Source organism: Leuresthes tenuis, unplaced genomic scaffold (assembly GCF_036924035.1).
Source record: "Leuresthes tenuis unplaced genomic scaffold, fLeuTen1.0.hap1 SCAF_21, whole genome shotgun sequence".
NCBI lineage: Eukaryota > Metazoa > Chordata > Actinopteri > Atheriniformes > Atherinopsidae > Leuresthes > Leuresthes tenuis.
The window spans coordinates 30,390,016-30,410,863 of NW_027325375.1; the positions used below are offsets into that span (position 1 = coordinate 30,390,016).

The 20,848-nt window shown below is 41.2% G+C and overlaps 1 protein-coding gene across 1 annotated transcript; it reads right to left on the reverse strand.

The window, feature by feature from the left end:
* Window positions 1-1,221: 1,221 nt before the first annotated feature.
* On the reverse strand, window positions 1,222-17,875 carry LOC140279466 (complement factor B-like). Its single transcript, XM_072374602.1, has 18 exons — window positions 17,722-17,875; window positions 16,361-16,561; window positions 16,087-16,272; window positions 15,062-15,238; window positions 13,986-14,072; window positions 13,710-13,849; window positions 10,543-10,687; window positions 10,326-10,454; window positions 9,977-10,075; window positions 9,750-9,884; window positions 5,457-5,566; window positions 5,171-5,303; window positions 4,849-4,987; window positions 4,660-4,736; window positions 2,934-3,034; window positions 2,691-2,820; window positions 2,560-2,609; window positions 1,222-1,988 (listed from the first exon to the last, which is right to left on the reverse strand). Exons 1-18 carry the CDS (start codon window positions 17,777-17,779, stop codon window positions 1,812-1,814), a joined length of 2,274 nt encoding a protein of 757 aa, XP_072230703.1. The 5' UTR covers window positions 17,780-17,875; the 3' UTR covers window positions 1,222-1,811.
* Between the last annotated feature and the right edge of the window lie 2,973 nt (window positions 17,876-20,848).

Here is a 20,848-nt window from a genome sequence, read left to right on the forward strand (position 1 = left end):
AAAGAAACGAAAGTTAACTAAAAGAAAGCAAATAAACAGCATGAAGTGGTCGAAATTGGTTTTACGCATGCCTCTGTGCGTCTGGCACATGCGTCTTCGGGCTCTCCCACGTTGGTTTGTGGATGAAAGCTATATGTTCAGCTGTAATGTCATGTAAAAACAATCTCTACATGACATTTACTCCCAGGTGTGACCAGTTAGGTCCTTAAGATATCAACAGGCTGTATAAAGCTGTGTGTTTGTGCCAAATGCGCAAAGCCCATCCGCGCTTCCCATAATTGGAGCGAGTACTCATAAATCACGTGAATAACATGAATAAACGTTTTTACTGCATTTTGTTGTGTTTTATGCGTTCTATGCTGTCATTTCTCTCCTCTCCTATTGGCAAGGCAAGGCAGAGTGCTCGCAACTGTGTCCTGTGCTGTAGCCGTGATATCTGTAATTGCAATTATTACTTTTGCATATGATGACAGCGGGCAAAAGACGCATGGGCTCTGTGGAGAGCTCCGCTCCAGCTGGCTGCTGTGACAGCTCACTGACACTGTATTTCTGCTTAATCAGCTTCAGTCTCGCCAGAGTTACATTAATATCTGTATTTTTATATTTGAAATTCAGGGGATTTTGATAATAGATTATTAAAGTTTGTTTGCGAGGCTGTGGCCTCTGCATGTGCAGAGTTTGTGCGCCAAACTTTAGGGCGTATTTGCGCCGGCATATCATTAGTGCAAAATGTTTTAGGTAAATAGGCTATTAAAAGGAAATGTCGGAATGGCGGTATGTAAAAAAAAAAACAAAGACATACCGCCATTCCGATCATAGGAGGAAAAAAGTGTCGGAATGACGGGACGTTTGATAAAAAAATAAGTGTCGCCATTCCGACAATTGGAGGCTAATGTCGGAATGGCAGCATGTAACCATAGTATATACCATAGTCTGCTGGGCAGGGGGGTATACAGACTGAAATCTGAATAAGCGCATTAGGAGAGCTGGCTCTGTGCACCGGACTCGATCAAAGAGGTGGGGAACAGGTGGATGTTATCAGTCCGCGAGTTTGATTGGATGAGAACGGCTGAGCGAAAGCGTCGTCATGTGTGGAGCTTTTTTTTACATCCAACAATGAAAAGGATGGTACATGCAACACTGGGTTTGGGCACATCTTGACTTCGTTCTGCAGGTCAGTCGTCATCATTTTAGAATAATACGCAGGTTCTCTGCAGATCATTTTGTCTAAATTTCTCATCTTTATTACAACTTAAAAAAAAGCTCTTTAAATTAAGAATAAGAAATATAATCTTAGTTTTGGTGTCACTGGGTGGATATAGTTTAAAACACTCAATTTATTAGTTTCCCTTCTTTTAACACATTAAGCTTTTTTTTAAAAAAGTATCAGTAGCAACAAAATCATCGTTGGATCGCATGAAAATTAGTGGAATCGCACATCTCTAGCCCCAAACTTCGTTAAGGACATTGTTTGTATTTTGGTCAGAGTTCAGTGGCTTAACAAACAAAGACAAAAAACACACTCTTCTGAAAATGGTACAAGGACTTAATCTGAAAGATTACAAGAAAAAAGATAAAGAATTAAGGTCTGGCTCAGACTTCTGACTGTAGTCTGAGTGCAGAACAGAGCATTTAAACACTGTAACTCTCACTGTCCACATAACCGTAAAGTGGTGCCGAAGATTTTAACCAACACTCCTTCGACACATATGCATGCTCAGAATTTGCAGCTATAATGAAATCGTGTTCATTATGAGACAGAATGACAGAATGAGTTCAATCATCTTAAGCATCAAGCAAGTATTTAGTATTTAGCTTTTCAAAAACTTGAGAGATGCGTAGTCGTCCTGATCGTCATTTCCAAGATTGGACTTGAGAAAAGGGACCATTCTGAAAAGATTAATGTGGAAATCTCTGGAGTCTTCGTTGGAATTTTGTAGACCACCTGAACTGCAGAGTTCCTGGGTTCCCCAGCTCACCAATCCGATCTGTGGAACAAACAGCTGGTTGCTTTACACAGTCAGCAGGTTTTCAGTGAACATTCGCCACCAGGTGACTAAGTTTCTGTTTCTGTGTTTATCAGACACTTTTATCCAAAGCGACTTACAAATGAAGATATAACAGCTTTATAAAAAGCTAACAATAAGCTACATAGAAGGAACCCAGGAGTCCGACTCTGTCAGAGGGGACAGAGTAGAGATAGGGTGCAGGCATAGAAGGAAGTGCAGAAAGATAAAGTGCAGAGATAGAGGGGGGAGGGAAGTACAAGGTAAGTGCTGGGATAGGAGATGCTCTCTGAAGAGCTGGGTTTTCAGGAGCTTCTTGAAGATAGACAGGGACGCCCCTGTTCTGGTAGCGCTCGGTAGGTCATTCCACCATCGTGGGACGACACATGAACAGAGTTTGGATTGTCTTAGGCGTGGTGTAGGAGCTGCTAGACGACAATCCTGGGACCAACGGAGGGACCCAGTTGGGACAGAAGCCTTTGCAAGAGCATTCAAGTAGATGGAGTCGTTCCATTAAGCACTAAGTTGTGACACAGACTCTGTTTATGTTTACCTGTATCGTGCGGAGATTGTAGTTCTTGAACACAGCACCTCCAGAGTCACCTGTTCCAACAAATTCACACAGAGTATTACCAACCCTCACCCCTGCTGCTCATGTTTTAGTGTTTAAACCATAAAACTTACCTGTACACGCTATGTGATCTATGTGATCAGTCACACCCCCCGTGCACAGGAAGCTATCAGTCACAGCCACCTTTGGGTCTTTTGTTGTTATACCCTTTGCCTTTAGTGCTTTGTTGATGCAATTGCTTCTCTATATGGAGTAATAATAAGCCAAAACAAAGAGAACTATTGGTTATTAAATGAAGAAAGCAGACAGGCATTAACCTTTCCATTGTAAAACCACCCACCACCGCCAAAACTTACGGAATCTCCAAGCTTGGCAAAGACATCTTTTTCCTGTACCAGGGGGGCTGCCTTGGTTAGGAAACTGAGTCTTTCACGATTAGTCTTCAACAGAAGTTCCTCTGTACATATAATTAGAAGACAAAGTACATTGCATCCTACCTTTAGTTTAACTGTAAAGCCAACAACGAGCCATCAGTATGAAGTATTGGTAAAAGAAAACAGATTAGCTTGTTTTACAGCAAAAGTATGCGGTTGTTTTTCATTAAAATCACAGGTGAAGAGGAACATGGATGAAAAGGGACAACCCACAATTCATTATTATCCACAGTAAATAAAAAGTCAATGAATAGTAATGAAATAAATATTAATAACTTGATAATAATGGACAAGCTTGACATTCCCTCTGGGGACGTTGGTAATGTGCACAACCTCCAGTTCCCTTTTCTTCACTGAAAGGGGATTCTGACAGACGTTCCTCCCCCACCAGCAGAGCCAACTCACGACTTGTGACCAGATATGGTCACAAGTCCGACGATACAACCACAAAGACCATCATCAAACTGCGGCCTGGGGTGTCCTGGTGCCAAGTGCCCATGTGGACGCCCTTTTGCCTGAACACGGTGTTCCTTATGGACGATCCATGACGAGCACAGAAGTCCAACAACAGAACACCAATCTGATTCAGACCGGGGGGGGCCGTTCCTCCCAATCACGCCCCTCCAGGTCTCACTGTCATTGCCCACGTGAGCATTGAAGTTCCCCTGCAGAAGGAGGGAGTCTCCTGCAGGAGCGCCAGAACTCCAATGGGGGGGGGGGACTCTGAACTGCTGTTTGGTATGAAGGCGGAGGGTCTCTACCCTCTCCTCCACAGGGTAAACCCCAATGTACAGGCATGAGTATACCCACACCCGCTCTGCACCTGTAACCACGGGCAACTCCAGACTGAAAGAGAGTCCAACCCCAGTTGGACCCCAAAAGAGAGTCTCAAGGGGACTGGTTCCAGAGCCGAAGCCGTGCGTGAGTCCGATTTTATCCAGCCGGAACCTCTCAGCTCAGGCTCCTTCCCCAACAGAGAGGTGACATCCCATGTCCCAAGAGCCAGCTTCAGTCTCCACCATCGGCTGCTACCCAGCGCACACTGCACACGACCCCCTTGGCCCTCCCACGGGTGGGAAGCCCGTTGGAAAGGGGACCCGTGTCATTTCTTTGGGCTGTGCCCAACTGGGCCCCACCGGTATAGGCCAGGCCACCAGGCTCCACCCTGGCCTGGCTCCAGGAGGAGGCCCCGGGCATAAGAAAACGTGGTCCAAATATTCTATCTTTCAATAAATAGTTTATGGTTAACAAGTCGTTGTTGTATGTGTCTTTATCCAACTTTAGTCAATTCGATTGAGATTGGACCAAAGGATGGTGCCCCTGTAGTAAACAATGGCAAACTATCTTATTAGATTATATCTATTAGAGCCAGGTAACACTGATTCAATGCCATTTTATTGGCATTTATTAAACGCTTTGTTTGGTCTTTTTTTACTTCTTTTTGTGCCAATATGGCAGAACCATTGTGTGAGAAGAATAAACATTTGGAATACGCCATGAAATATCTATTTAATAGCCGTAAAGCAGCTGCTGGCGTTGTAAACAGCGCCTTGTTACGTAGGAACAGAAAGCTTCAGTCAGAGCGTGCATCTTAGAAAAGAGTCCGATAATATAACTTCACATTATTCTGCAGCTAGGGTTACCTCACCTTGGTCCTTGCATGTTGAACTACTGTCCAGGTGCAGAGCTTCACGGGTTACCTCGGTGCAAGGTATGCAAATAGGCCTGAAAATAAAGTTTTAATTTAAACAGGATAGTAAAATGTGTTTTATCAATACATTTCCAAGCAGGAATGAGAATTTAACATCAAGTCTGAGGACAAATAGCAGCTTCTTACCTCACTTGACTGGAGATTTGAACAGCTTCCTCGAGCTGGATGATCGCTATGTCATAGTCATAAAACTCAGCAACACCCTGATCCACTCGAGCCTTGACATTGTAGTTTGGGTGTGGCGTGTAGTTTTTAACTTTTTTTACTGAAAGAAAAAAAGATGCAGTCAGGTGTTGGTGTACTAGAGAATATCAATATGTTTGCATTGTATTTACGCAAAAAGGCTTTTTCTGAGCCATTACCAGAGTAAATTACACCTGCAGCACTTACTCTTAATTCTGATAGAGAGTCATGTGCAAACACAACATTTAAGGCAAACTATTATTACCTCTGCTACCAGGTCTATCTTCAATTTCCACTGTGACATCCTTTGGTAAATCAGTAAATTGGAAGCAGTGAGCAGCAGTCAAGACTAACTTAGGTGCCACCAGGGAGCCGAGGCATTTCTTTGGCGATTCACCCTTAAATTTAAAAAGATAAGAATTAAAACTTAATTATAGAATTTCAGGCCTGTAGTTTACTGTCTAACTGTACTGTTTAATATTCATTATGTGAGTCTGGACATCTTACAGCAGCAACAACATGAAGATAAAGCATTGTTCTGAATTCTTTACCCGGACAAAAACAAACGCCATCCACGGATATCTTTTCTGCTTGCTCACTCTGTCATCTGTCAGTTCGTAATCTTTGTGAAGACCACACAGACCTACAACTTTACTCTCATCTGCAGAAAAAAACAAAATGTTTTATGATTAGAAACACCAAACTGATGCTGCTCATGTTCACAGATGCGAATGTATGACCAGGCCTCCGGTTTTCATCATATATCTCCCTTCTGCTGCCTTACTGTCAGATCTCACAGAGGCTCTTAGGTTTTTGTATCTCATCTTCTTACTTCCCTGGTAGGGTCACCCAAGGCAAACAGATCCTAGATGAGGGACCAGACAAAGAACAGCTCAAAAGACTCCCTATGAACGAAAAATTTGGACCTCGTGATCCCTTGCCTGGATATGGGACACCGGGGCCTCCCCCCGGAGCCAGGCCCGGGGGTGGGGCCCGGCAGCGGGCGCCTGGTGGCCGGGCCTGTGCCCATGGGGCTCGGTCGGGCATAGCCCGAAATGATGACGTGGGTCCCCCTTCCGACGGGCTCACCACCCGTGGGAGGGGCCAAGGGGGTCGGGTGCGATGTGAGCTGGGTAGCAGCTGAAGGCGGAGGCCTTGGCAGTCTGATCCCCGGCTACTGAAGCTAGTTCTTGGGACGTGGAATGTCACCTCTCTGTTGGGGAAGGAGCCGGAGCTGGTGCGCGAGGCTGAGCGGTTCCGGCTAGATATAGTCGGACTCGCCTCGACGCACGGCTTGGGCTCTGGAACCAGTCCTCTTGAGAGGGGTTGGACTCTCTTCCACTCTGGAGTTGCCCGTGGTGAGAAGCGCAGAGCAGGTGTGGGCATACTTATTGCCCCCCGGCTGTGTGCCAGTACATTGGGGTTTACCCCAGTGAACGAGAGGGTAGCCTCCCTCCGCCTTCGGGTGGGGGGACGGGTCCTGACTGTTGTTTGTGCCTATGCGCCAAACGGCAGTTCAGAGTACCCACCGTTTTTGGAGTCCCTGGGGGAGGCACTGGAGAATGCTCCTACCGGAGACTCCCTCGTTCTGCTGGGGGACTTCAATGCTCACGTGGGCAATGACCTGGAGGGGTGTGATTGGGAGGAACGGCCCCCCCGATCTGAATCAGAGTGGTGTTATGTTGTTGGACTTCTGTGCCAGTCATGGACTGTCCATAACGAACACCATGTTCAGGCATAAGGGTGTCCACATGGGCACTTGGCACCAGGACACCCTTGGCCGCAGTTCGATGATCGACTTTGTGGTTGTATCATCGGACTTGCGGCCGTATGTCCTGGACACTCGGGTGAAGAGAGGGGCGGAGCTGTCAACTGATCACCACCTGGTGGTGTGTTGGCTCCGCTGGTGGGGGAGGATGCCGATCAGACCTGGCAGGCCCAAACGTATTGTGAGGGTCTGCTGGGAGCGTTTGTCAGAATCCCCCGTCAGAAGGAGCTTTAACTCCCACCTCCGGCAGAGCTTCAACCATATCCCGGGGGAGGTGGGGGACATTGAGTCCGAATGGGCCATGTTCCGTGACTACATTGCCGAGGCAGCTGATCGGAGTTGTGGCCGTAAGGTGGTCGGTGCCTGTCGTGGCGGCAACCCTCGAACCTGCTGGTGGACACCAGTGGTGAGGGAAGCCGTCAAGCTGAAGAAGGAGTCCTATCGGGCCTTTTTGGCCAGTGGGACCCTGGAAGCAGCTGATAGGTACCGACAGGCCAGACGGGCCGCGGCTTCGGCGGTTGCTGAGGCAAAAACTCGGGCCTGGGAGGAGTTCGGTGAGACCATGGAGAACGATTTCCGGACGGCCTCGAAGACATTCTGGTCCACCATCCGGCGTCTCAGGGGGGGGAAGCGGCTCACAGTCAACACTGTTTACAGTGCGGACGGGGCTTTGCTGACCTCAACTAGGGATGTTGTGAGTCGGTGGGGGGAATACTTCGAGGAACTCCTCAATCTTACCAACACGTGCTCGGAAGAGGCAGAGTCGGAGAGCTCGGAGACGGGGCCTCCCATTTCTGGGGCTGAGGTTGCTGAGGTGGTCAAAAAGCTCCTCGGTGGCAAGGCCCCGGGGGTGGATGAGGTCCGTCCTGAGTTTCTCAAGGCTCTGGATGTTGTAGGGCTGTCTTGGCTGACACGCCTCTGCAGCATCGCGTGGACATCGGGGACAGTGCCTCTGGACTGGCAGATTGGGGTGGTGGTCCCCCTCTTTAAAAAGGGGGACCGGAGGGTGTGTTCCAACTATAGGGGTATCACACTCCTCAGCCTCCCTGGTAAGGTCTATTCGGGGGTATTGGAGAGGAGGATCCGTCGGATAATCGAGCCTCGGATTCAGGAGGTGCAGTGTGGCTTTCGTCCTGGCCGTGGAACAGTGGACCAGCTCTACACCCTCGGCAGGATCCTGGAGGGTGGATGGGAGTTCGCCCAACCAGTCTACATGTGTTTTGTGGACTTGGAGAAAGCATTCGACAGTGTCCCTCGTGGAGTCCTGTGGGGGGAGCTCCGGGAGTATGGAGTGCCGGACCCCTTGATAGGGGCCGTTCGGTCTCTGTATGACCGGTTTCAGAGTTTGGTCCGCATTGCCGGCAGTAAGTCGGATACGTTTCCGGTGAGAGTTGGACTCCGTCAGGGCTGCCCTTTGTCACCGATTCTGTTCCTAACTTTTATGGACAGAATTTCTAGGCGCAGCCAGGGCGTTGAGGGTGTCCGATTTGGCGACCTCAGAATCGGGTCTCTGCTTTTTGCAGATGATGTGGTTCTGTTAGGGTCGTCAGGCCTTGACCTTCAGCTCTCACTGGAGCGATTCGCAGCCGAGTGTGAAGCAGCTGGGATGAGAATCAGCGCCTCCAAATCCGAGACTATGGTTCTCAGCCGGAAGAGGGTGGAATGCTCCGGGTTGGGAATGAGATCCTTCCCCAAGTGGAGGAGTTCAAGTATCTCGGGATCTTGTTCACAGTGAGGGACGAATGGAGCGGGAGATTGACGGGCGGATCGGTGCGGCGTCTGCAGTGTTGCTCTGCACCGACCGTCGTCAAGGAGCTGAGCCAGAAGGCGAAGCTCTCTATTTACTGGTCAATCTACGTTCCCATCCTCACCGATGGTCACGAGTTGTGGGTAGTGACCGAAAGAACAAGATCGCCAATACAAGCGGCCGAAATTGGTTTCCTCCGCAGGGTGTCTGGGCCTCCCTTAGAGATAGGGTGAGAAGCTCAGTCATCCGGGAGGGGCTCGGAGTAGAACCGCTGCTCCTCCGCATTGAGAGGAGTCAGATGAGGTAGCATCTGGTGAGGATGCCCCCTGGACGCCTCCCTGAGGAGGTGTTCTGGGCCCGTCCCACTGGGAGGAGACCCAGGACACATTGGAGAGACTATGTCTCTCGGCTGGCCTGGGAACGCCTCGGGGGCCCCCCAGAAGAGCTGGAGGAAGTGGCCGGGGACAGGGACTCCTGGGTTTCTCTGCTCAAGCTGCTGCCCCCGCGACCCGACCCCCGGATAAGCGGCAGATGATGGATGGATGGATGGATCTTCTTACTTCCTGTTTTATTTTGAAATGAACAACTCCTCTCGTTTCAGATAACTTGCCCTTCCTCCCGTGTCATGCGTCTCATTATCTTCCCTGATTCCAAAGTGTTTCCACCTGTTCCCCTTGGTCCCTCAGGTGTATTTAGTCTGCGTTTCCCTTGTCTTGTTGCCAGTGTGTTGAATTTGTCTCTCGAGCGTTCTTCCTCTTGCCTCCACAGTGACCAAAGCCTAAGTATCAAAGATCTTGTTTATTAATGATTTACTCCTTGAGAGTGATTTTCTGTTGGAAGTTTTTGCCATAGTCATAGATTTATCCAAGTGAAGTTTTCTTTGTCTCGTCGTTTATTCGTAGTATCTCCGGTAGAGGAGTGTCTTTGATTTATAACTAACTCCATTAGAAGGAGCCTCTTTTTGTTTATTGCTTTTGTTAAATTTCTATAGAGCCTCCGACGGTTCGGAGAGGGATAAGTTTATTTGTAAGATTTATAAAACCTTTTGTTTTGTCCTCCTAGCGTGGAGAGAGTTCTCTTTTGATAAGTTTTATAGTCTCACTCTCCTCCCCATAGATATCGAGGAGAGTGAGTTAGGAATTTAATTTAAATAATCTATTACTTTGCTCTACAAGTGACTATCATTATATAAATAAAATCTGATTATTGATGCTACCCTGCATCTGCCTCCAGTGCTTTCACGGATCGTGACACTTACGGCTCGATGATAAAGCAAAGCTGACCCTCAGATTCAAACAATGTTCCGTCATCATTTTAAAGATAACTTACCGATTATTTCATCAAAGGTTTGGTGTAAGTTTGTATCATGTTTCAGTCTGAAGTAATGCTGGCCTCCGGTTCCTGCTGTGAGGGGCTGCAGGTCGTCATCATGGACTACAGTCCCAATACCAAAGACATAAATGTCTGCAACAGAGCGATATGTAGCCTGGTAGGTTAGGTGGTGATAAAAGTCACAATAACAACAGAAAACTGCATGAATCCCAGCTGGAACACACCGAGAAATTCATCTCTGGAGCCATCGTTCTGGTTCATGTACACCATATTCTTTATTCTTTCAATAGTGGGTGCAGGGGACCCCCCCATGTTATAGGCACCTGCAGAGCAGAAAAGCTGGGTGTTAAATGAGTGGAATAAATAAAGACTTTTTCTCAGAAAGCAGCTTTTGTTGTCAGACTTTTGGTCTTTTTAACAGTTTTCACCAAAGTTCACACATGAAAACAGTTCGATTAGCTTATCCATGTAAATTATGTGAGTGTGGTTTCAATCATCGCCAAGTATTTATGCCAAAAAGCTCATTTTCCCAAATCAATTGCGAGTTTCTGTTGAAAGGAGGTAAACTATGACCATCTGTAAACAGGATGATGACGTGACGATGTTCCTTAAATTTCTCCTCTCCAACCCGTTGCTTTATGAAAGCCATGCGTTCCTCAAATTTCTTGACGGCGGCTTCCACATTCGTTCCGGTATTTCTGCCTTTAAGTCAGACAAACGCAAACAGTTCAACGTTACATCGAGCTTTGTATTCAAAACTATGAGCAATAAGTCTTTGTGCTTCACTCACCTTCTACTTTAAAATTTTCCAAATCATTTATGATGGAGTTCATTGTTGCTCTGCGGTCATAAAAATCAAGAATGTTGGAAACTTCATAGATGTTAGAGGAAAAAAAGAGGATTTCATAGTTTGGCGTCACACTGAAGGATGAAATCTGTGGACAAATAAACCCACAAATCTGTTGACAAGGAATTAAAAACACACGGAAACTGCCAGCACAAGACTAAGATTTGTGATTCATCAGGAAATCTAATTACTCATCAATCTAAGTCGCCTCATCAAGGCCCAGAGCCCCCCCGACACTGACTCTCGCCCCTTCCAGACCTTCCAGTCTCTATTTATTTGGGATCACTTCATCCTGTTGTATATTAGCACATTTAAAGCATTTATAGCATTCAGCTTGCACTGCAGCTCCTTATTTTTTGAGATTCTGTATATATTTATCTAAATTCTGTATATATTTATCTAGATTCTGTATATTTATCTAGATTCGGTGTATATTTATCTAGATTCGGTGTATATTTATCTAGATTCTGTGCATATTTATCTAGATTCTGTATATATTTATCTAGATTCTGTATATTGATCTAGATTCTGTATATATTTATCTAGATTCTGTATATAAATATCTAGATTCTGTATATGATTATCTAGATTCTGTATATAAATATCTAGATTTTGTATATAAATATCTAGATTCTGTATATATTTATCTAGTTTATGTATATAAATATCTAGATTTTGTATATAATTATCTAGATTATGTATATATTTATCTAGATTCTGTATATTCATCTAGATTCTGTATATAATTATCTAAATTCTGTATATATTTATCTAAATTCTGTATATATTTATCTAGATTCTGTGTATATTTATCTAAATTCTGTATATATTTATCTAGATTCTGTGTATATTTATCTAGATTCTGTATATATTTATCTAGATTCTGTATATTCATCTAGATTCTGTATATAAATATCTAGATTCTGTATATAAATATCTAGATTCTGTATATAAATATCTAGATTCTGTATATAAATATCTAGATTCTGTATATAAATATCTAGATTCTGTATATAAATATCTAGATTCTGTATATAAATATCTAGATTCTGTATATATATCTAAATTCTGTATATATATCTAAATTCTGTATATATATCTAGATTCGGTGTATATTTATCTAGATTCGGTGTATATTTATCTAGATTCTGTGTATATTTATCTAGATTCTGTGTATATTTATCTAGATTCTGTATATATTCATCTAGATTCTGTATATATTCATCTAGATTCTGTATATATTCATCTAGATTCTGTATATAAATATCTAGATTCTGTATATAAATATCTAGATTCTGTATATAAATATCTAGATTCTGTATATAAATATCTAGATTCTGTATATAAATATCTAGATTCTGTATATAAATATCTAGATTCTGTATATATTTATCTAGATTCTGTATATATTTATCTAGATTCTGTATATATTTATCTAGATTCTGTATATATTTATCTAGATTCTGTATATATTTATCTAGATTCTGTATATGAATATCTAGATTCTGTATATGAATATCTAGATTCTGTATATGAATATCTAGATTCTGTATATAAATATCTAGATTCTGTATATATTTATCTAGATTCTGTATATATTTATCTAGATTCTGTATATATTTATCTAGATTCTGTATATATTCATCTAGATTCTGTATATTCATCTAGATTCTGTATATGAATATCTAGATTCTGTATATGAATATCTAGATTTTGTATATAAATATCTAGATTCTGTATATATTTATCTAGTTTATGTATATAAATATCTAGATTCTGTGTATAATTATCTAGATTCTGTGTATAATTATCTAGATTCTGTATATATTTATCTAGATTCTGTGTATAATTATCTAGATTCTGTATATAAATATCTAGATTCTGTATATAAATATCTAGATTCTGTATATAAATATCTAGATTCTGTATATAAATATCTAGATTCTGTATATAAATATCTAGATTCTGTATATAAATATCTAGATTCTGTATATAAATATCTAGATTCTGTATATTTATCTAGATTCTGTATATATATCTAAATTCTGTATATATATCTAAATTCTGTATATATATCTAGATTCGGTGTATATTTATCTAGATTCGGTGTATATTTATCTAGATTCGGTGTATATTTATCTAGATTCTGTGTATATTTATCTAGATTCTGTATATATTCATCTAGATTCTGTATATATTCATCTAGATTCTGTATATATTCATCTAGATTCTGTATATATTCATCTAGATTCTGTATATAAATATCTAGATTCTGTATATAAATATCTAGATTCTGTATATAAATATCTAGATTCTGTATATAAATATCTAGATTCTGTATATAAATATCTAGATTCTGTATATAAATATCTAGATTCTGTATATAAATATCTAGATTCTGTATATAAATATCTAGATTCTGTATATAAATATCTAGATTCTGTATATAAATATCTAGATTCTGTATATAAATATCTAGATTCTGTATATATTTATCTAGATTCTGTATATATTTATCTAGATTCTGTATATGAATATCTAGATTCTGTATATGAATATCTAGATTCTGTATATAAATATCTAGATTCTGTATATATTTATCTAGATTCTGTATATATTCATCTAGATTCTGTATATTCATCTAGATTCTGTGTATATTTATCTAGATTCTGTATATATTTATCTAGATTCTGTATATAAATATCTAGATTCTGTGTATAATTATCTAGATTCTGTGTATAATTATCTAGATTCTGTATATATTTATCTAGATTCTGTGTATAATTATCTAGATTCTGTATATATTTATCTAGATTCTGTGTATATTTACCTAGATTCTGTATATATTTATCTAGATTCTGTATATATTTATCTAGATTCTGTATTTATTTATCTAGATTCTGTGTATATTTATCTAGATTCTGTATATATATCTATATTGTCTGCACAAACTACACCAAGTCAAATTCAAAGTGCAAACCTACTTGGCAGTAAACCTGACTCTGATTCATTTGATTTGTGGTTTTAAAACCATCTTTCATTCTGTTTTTATGTGGTTTTTAAGCAGCCGGCAGAGCTTCTACATGACATTCAGTCTGTTAGTGTCTCACCTTATTAATTAGAGTCACAACAGCTTCTCTTGCTTTTTTAAAGTAGTCTTCTTTGATGCTCTCAGAAATGTCCACAGCAATGTAAATGTTGAGGGTTCCATTTTTTGTAATTCTTATAATTCTTCCTCCTTGTATGTCATCTGTATAAAAAACAGATGCTTTTACTGCAGCACTCAAGGTTTTTGTGACTTCAATAAATTGACTGAAGGAACAAAATATTACACAAAATATTCTATAATAACAGAGCTAATAATGAGATTTGGGCTCAGAACTCACCAACAGGCCTCATAACGGTGAGGGTGTCTTTGATCGAACTGCCAAACGCATCCGCAATCTCCAGAGCCGTGTCGTAGGTGTATTTGTCTGCAGGAAGTAAAAGCCAGAAAAACTGAGGCTTTCTGATTCTATTCAACAGTTCTCGTACTTAATGTGTCTTCTGTTAACACCCTTCAACATGACCCATATTCGCCTCCTATGACATTCCAATGGCCGTATTTCCATTTTGGAACAGCATGTATTTTGCTATTGTGGGTATAGTTTACAAGTTTATTAGAAGTAAATCTTCAGGTCATGACCCGGTGAGGTCTTTTGTTTTGAATCTCGTCATTTCCTGTTTTATTTTGAAAGTGTTTCCACCTGTTCCCCATTTTCCCTCACGTGTACTTATAGTCTCCCTCTGTCCCGAGCCGCTGTGTTCGTAACAATCGAGCCTGCCTCGTTAGCCACAGCCTTGGTTCCTTGTGAGAAAGCGGTCCCTGGTTTTTGTTTTTAACTTTTGATCCGTAGCCAAAGTCGAGCTTCATCTAGTTTTTCACAGCCTGCTTGGTTTCCTCTTTTGTTTGTTAAACTTTCGTAGTTCCTGCGTTTTGTTTCTTGTACTTTTTCCTCGTGCCTCCGTTAGTGGACAGATTTGGATTTTGTAAGGAGAGTGAATCTGATTTTTGTATCGCCTCTTTAGAAGCGAGCGCTTAGCATTTTGGTAATATTTTATAGCTCTTTCAGTTTTCCTCCTGGAGGGGAGTGAGTTTTGTTTTGATAAAGTTTTACAGTCACACCGGCCTGATTCTAGTTACTGAGGACAGTGTGTTAGTATTTCTCTGACCTGGAGACTCATAAGTGGTTTATATAATAAACTGTCTTATTGTGAAAAACCCTGCATCTGTGTCCTGCCGCTTTCTGACAGAGACTAACCAAACAATGGCCTCTCAACCTACATGTCATGGAATAACTGTCAGCTGTAAAGCTCCGTGAGTCATAAAGTAGACATATTAGACTCTAACAAAATGATTGAAGGCAAAGTTTTATACTAAATCGCACAGATTGTGAATGTTATGTGCAGAAATCCGTCTTACAGTAACACGCCGGCTCTTCCCCAGTCCACTGGCCGTTCTCCTGGCACACTCTCTCACTGGATCCCACCAAAAACAAGTTGCCATTGCAGGTATATTTCACTTTGTCATCGATATCAAATATATTCCCTGTTCTGAAGGCTCCAGGTGGGACACCAGGATCAGCACAGGTATTTCCTGCTGTTGTAAGAAATACAAAACATGAGATGAGCCACAAAAGAACCACAAATGTTTACCTGGCCTTGAAAAAAGAGAAGGAAGGAGAATTTCTGGGTTTATGTCAGAGTAGATTCTCAGGTCATGGTGATCCTAAAAGCTTGAATGTTTCACTTCTCATCCGCTTCTGTTGGGACTTTTGTGGAGTCCAAATGACCTAATGTGCTATACTCAGTAGTTAAAGATGAGACAGATTCAGCCGGTTCGCGGTCCAATGATGGTTTTATTGCAAAGTTACAATTCGACCATACATGAGAAGTAGCCCGGGCTAAGTCTGAAAACTCTTCTGAAAGTCCCTGCTTTTATACAAGTTGGGCCTGTGGACGCTCCTCCCCGGGCCCCTCCTTTCGTATGGCGTGTTTTCCCCAATCTTCCACCGTTAGGTTTTAATCAATTAGCAGGGCCCTTCGTCCTGTCTTTTTTAAAACCTTTATTCATGCAATAGTCCTTCCCCCTACTCCTGACTTCCCCTCTACATCCATTTTTTCCTGTTTTACTATGTTTGCATTGATGCGTGACTCGACACTGACCTTAGGTACTTTCCATGACCCTAACGCCTGACTCGTCCTTACACAGAGCTAAACGTTGGTACTTTTCCATATATTATCCTTCGTCAGCTTGCCTTAACTGTTGACAGCATGCCTTTTCATTCTATAACTTTTGGGGCCCGGTAAACTTACTCCACACTTCTTCAGTTCTAAACTAGTTGGTCAGATATTCTCTACAAATATAAGCTCAAATCTCACTCAACCGAAAAGAAGAAGCCATGGGAAACCGTGGTTTACCAAAGCGTTGCGCTCCTCAGGACTTACAGTCACGGCTGCAGATGGGGGTGCGGCCGCTCCACTTCCCATTGGGTAAGCAGGTCCGAATGGACGAGCCCTTCATCGTGTATCCAGAGTAGCATTCATACGTAGTAATGTTGGTGACAAAGTACCTCTCCAGATAAGGTTCCACTCCTCCGTTTTGAATCACAGTGGGATCTGGGCATTGGACAACTGCGCAACAAAGCAAAGGGACGGGAGATGTTATGAAGAGCAGGCGGCTTGAGACAAGCTGCAAAACAGCAGAGTTAAGGTTACTCACGCTTGCATTTCTGATCTTTGGAAGGTTCAGGATCCCAGTGGCCAGAAAGCTGGCACACATGGCGAAAATGAGGGTAAGGATAGTAGCCTTCAGGACAGTAGAAGACGAGCAGGCTCCCTGCCTTATCCTCCTTGGTCAATGTGTAATTTCCCCCCTGGATCTGCAAGTTGTCCTCGGAGCAACTGCCCCGAACCTCACGTGCTGAAAGGAAATGACCGTGTTGTGATGCAGAGAAGTGTCTGATTTCAAAGTGCTGGCGATAGAACTACAATCCGTTAGACATTATCAGCTTTTCCCATCGCAAAGGAAGAATCTCTTTATAGCACTGCTTCAGGTCACTGACACAACAATCCATTTCGGTACCAAAGTGCTTCCCAGCAGAGAATAAATAAAGAAAAGAATAAGTAAAAAACGATAAAATACAGCAAAATTTAATTAGATAAGATAAAAGTGTCACCATTCTACTGGGTTTTAAAAGCCATCTGAAATAAGTAGGTTTTTAGCCCTGATTTAAAGAGGCCCAGGTCAGAAATAAGATGCATCTGGGGGGGGAGCTTATTCCAGAGCCTGGGGGCAGCAACAGAAAAGGCTCGGTCACCCCAGGGCTTGTATTTTAACCTGAACACTTCCAGCTAAAGTTGATTTGTTGACCTCAGAGCTCTGCCAGGGTTACAGACAGTTAAAGCTCAGATAAATACGATGGGGTGAGGCCGTTAAGAGCTTTAAAAACAAACTTTAAAAGTTTAAAATCAGTTCTATAAAGGACAGGAAGCCAGAGAAGGGAGTTAAGAACAGGAGTGATGTGCACAGGTCTGTTAGTGTTGGTTAAAAGCAGCATTTTTCACAAGTTGAAGGCCACTGAGAGAAGCTGAGAGACGCCGACATAAAGCGCTTTGAAGTAGTCTGACCTTGAACTTTCTCAAGGTCATTTAAAACATTGTAAAAACATTTTAACACTTTTTTAAATGTGGATATTTTTAGAGGAAACAGCATGCATTTTGTTTAAGGTTGGCTGATAAGAGCTTTTCTAAAAAATCAGTGTTTCAGAACTTAAGTCTAGATATGAAACACGGAAATAATCTTTAGAATTAACTTTCACATTTATGTTGATAATTCAGCTGAAGAATTTCATCTTGTTGTCGTTTTATTTGTCAAAGTTATGGATCATTTACTTTGTGGTGAAAAATCCATTTATTTTGTAAAGTATCTTGTAAAATATCTAGAAATAATCCAAATAAAATACAACCCAAATGTATTTTCTTCTCTCGAATGTAAACACAAATTCATAAGTATGTGAACATCACTGGCATTTAGAAATCTAAAAACACATAAAAAATGTATCTTAAATGAAGATACGTTACCCATAAAGAGGAGAGATACGAGAGCAGCGAAGCACCTCCAGTGGACAGAAGCCTCCATGCTGAACCTTAAAGGAGGAACAGTTTGAAAATGAGATGAATTTGTTCGAGCAGAAGGTTTAATTCTGAGTAAACTGTGATGATCAGAGAGAAGAACTGGACAAAGACCATCCTGTTACTCATTAACCGCATTTCTGGTAAGAGAAGATCAATATTTGTATGTGTCTTTGGGCTCAAACAAACTTTAAAAGCTCTTTGGTTCAAGTAATATTGTCACAGTAGAATAATCATTGAAATAATACAGTTTGATTGTCTGATGTAGAACTAAGTGAGGATAATCTTTAGTCCTCTGAAGAAAGAAACCTTTTAATGAACTGTCCAGCCGGGTTAAGGGTTCGTTGGACCTGAAGCGGTCCGGATCATACCCCGTGTTGTATCTCTTGAACTGAAATAGGTCACAACCTGTGTGGATCCAGGACTTTCTGCCACACACACAGTCACATGTGACTCAAAATAAAAAATAACTGTTGTGAAATCAACACAAAGTGCACACATTTGCTTCATCATTTCCCAAAATCTGGGGGCTCAGCTGAGGAAAGTTTGTTAACTTATTGATTTAACTGTCGACTGAGCCGGAGTCCACAGGCTGTCTGAGATTTATGACCAATTACCACGAGAAAATCTTACTGTCAAAACGTTGGGGTTAGAAGTTAATAGTTTAAATATATACAATGCTGCTTCTTGTGCTTGTTTTTTCTCTGCTTGTCTGCTTTCAGGAGCTCCTGGAGGCTCTAAGGCTGGATTCCCCTCAGAGGCCATGTTGTTTTTACAGGTGTAGCAGCTGGTTGTCTGGTTTTTGTTTCTATTTTTGTTCTGTTTCCTCTTCTTTCCTCTTCTTCTTTCCTTTTCCCCCAGTCCGGTTCAGTTCTATTACATGTCATATATTGTCAACAGAAGTAAATAAATGGGCATCAAGGGGAGCTTTACATTTATAAAGCTTCCCTTGGCAAAGCAAATCTGTTTGGCATCAAAGGTATTCAGACTACAGTTCTGCTGCCATAATGCTGAACAGGACAAGGGGAAAATAAATAAATAAATATATATATATATATATATATACAATGAGAAAATAAGCGCATTCAAGAACGTTCTTAGTTTAGTGTCGCTTTCTATTAGTCTCGAGTTGCTGAGTGTTAATTGTGTGAAGGTTTCGTTACTTGGTTTGTGTTTTCTACACCTTTGCCCTCGTGCTTTCTAACAGATTAATAACTATAACTTCAAGGGTTTTATTCCTCTTGCACCACCTTCTGAACCTCAGACCTCTGGTAGTTTGTACAAATTCATGTTAAATCCGACACTTCAGTCACATGATTTTACTCAATATGCATAATAATACAGTTGTAGATGCTTATGAAATGGTTTAAATGGCACATTAACAAATTGTGAAACATTTATTAGATCAAACAAATTATTTTTTAAACATCTTGTTAAATCAAACTAGCTTTAATGAATCAGAAAGATTTTATGTTTTAGCTGCCACCTTGTGTCCCTCAAGCGGTAAATTGTCCCCTTTACAATACTGGACACTGAGATGATGATTATTATGATTTGGTAAATGAAACTGACATCAGTTGAATGGAATCAGGCACATATTTATCTAAAGGATCCTTTATTTCAAAGATTATGTGCATATCCGTCAATATTAGTGAGGATGTATGGAATATTTATTACATTATGAGTCATTATTGTATCAAAGTTAAATTTGGTGTATTATATGTATAATAAACATATTCATATGAGGAAAGATAAACAGCTTTTCTTGCATTGTTTGGTGACGTTTGGAGTAAACGAAACGCTGTGTGGAACTAATGAGCGGACAAGGTTCAAGAAAAAGAGAAGAAGAAGAAGAAAAACAGGAAATGAGTTGTGGAGATGTGCTGCAAAAAGGGGAAAGAGGAAGAAATTAGTTTAGGCTAAAAATACAACATATGGAATTCAGTCCAACAGTTCTTTGGACAACGATACCTAAATGGATGTTACAAGAAACAAATGTAGATTTAAATATGTGGAGCATCAAGGAAAGAAATAAAACAACAGATTTAGTGCAGGAATTTTATAACTAGAGGAAAAGTATAGAGAATATGTGTATATATATATATATATATATATATACAGATGGGTCCAAAGAACAGGTAACAGCAGTGACAGCAGCAGCAATGGTGGTTCCCATTTATAATAGAACAATTTCAAGAAGAACATCAGATCATTTAAGTATATATGCAGTAGAATTATGTGCAATATTACATGCAATAGAATGGATGGAGGGGGTGAGGGATAGAAGAATAGTTATATGTAGCGATTAATTTTCATCACTCTTAAGTATTAAAAACAGAACAGCAAAAACACATCAGGAAATTTTATATGAAATACAGTTAAAAACATCCAGGTTAATGCAACAGGGGAGGGAAATAGTGTTCATGTGGGTACCAGCTCATGTAGGAATAAAAGGAAATGAAAAAGCAGACAAAGCTGCTAAGGGTGCAGAAAAGAAAGAGGTGGTGGAAATGAAAGTAAAATTATCAAAAACAGAAGGGAAAAGTTTAGTATGGAAAGAAATAAACAAACAGTGGAATCAATATTGGAAGAATCAGGAAAAATGAAGACATTTATATAAATTACAAAGTGTAGCAGGAGAGGCAGGATGTTATGGACAGAACAGAACAAGTCATTATTAGCAGGATAAGAATAGGACATGGTAAACTGAACAATACACTTAAGATAATGGGGAAACATCCAACTGGGCAGTGTAGCTGTGGGGAGAGGGAACATGTGATATTAGCATGTCCCAGATATGGAAGGGAGAGGGAAATAATGAAGATAGGGCTGCAGAGGGCAGGAATAAGAGAATATAATCTGGAAAATATAGTAGAATCTGCTAAGTCTAAAGAAGGCAGGAAAATTATGATAGGATTCCTGGTGTCAACTGGAATAATTAAAAGAACTAGAAAGAAGCCTTGTCCAGTAGATGGCGGCATATGCAACATCAAGGATGCCAGCTGCCATTAAAACCAAAGAAGAAGAAGAAGACGCTGTTAGCGGAAGTCGTCACGGGTGGAACAACAACGCGCCA

What these genes read in the sequence shown, in the direction of transcription:
- LOC140279466 (XM_072374602.1), bottom strand. Translation starts at nt 17,779, where the DNA reads ATGGAGGCTTCTGTCCACTGGAGGTGCTTCGCTGCTCTCGTATCTCTC. An exon ending in TGGCGTTTGTTTTTGTCCGG is followed by an intron (nt 5,304 to 5,456) that starts GTAAAGAATTCA and finishes TTTAAATTTAAG; the next exon opens with GGTGAATCGCCAAAGAAATG. An exon ending in AGATAGACCTGGTAGCAGAG is followed by an intron (nt 4,988 to 5,170) that starts GTAATAATAGTT and finishes TTTTTCTTTCAG; the next exon opens with TAAAAAAAGTTAAAAACTAC.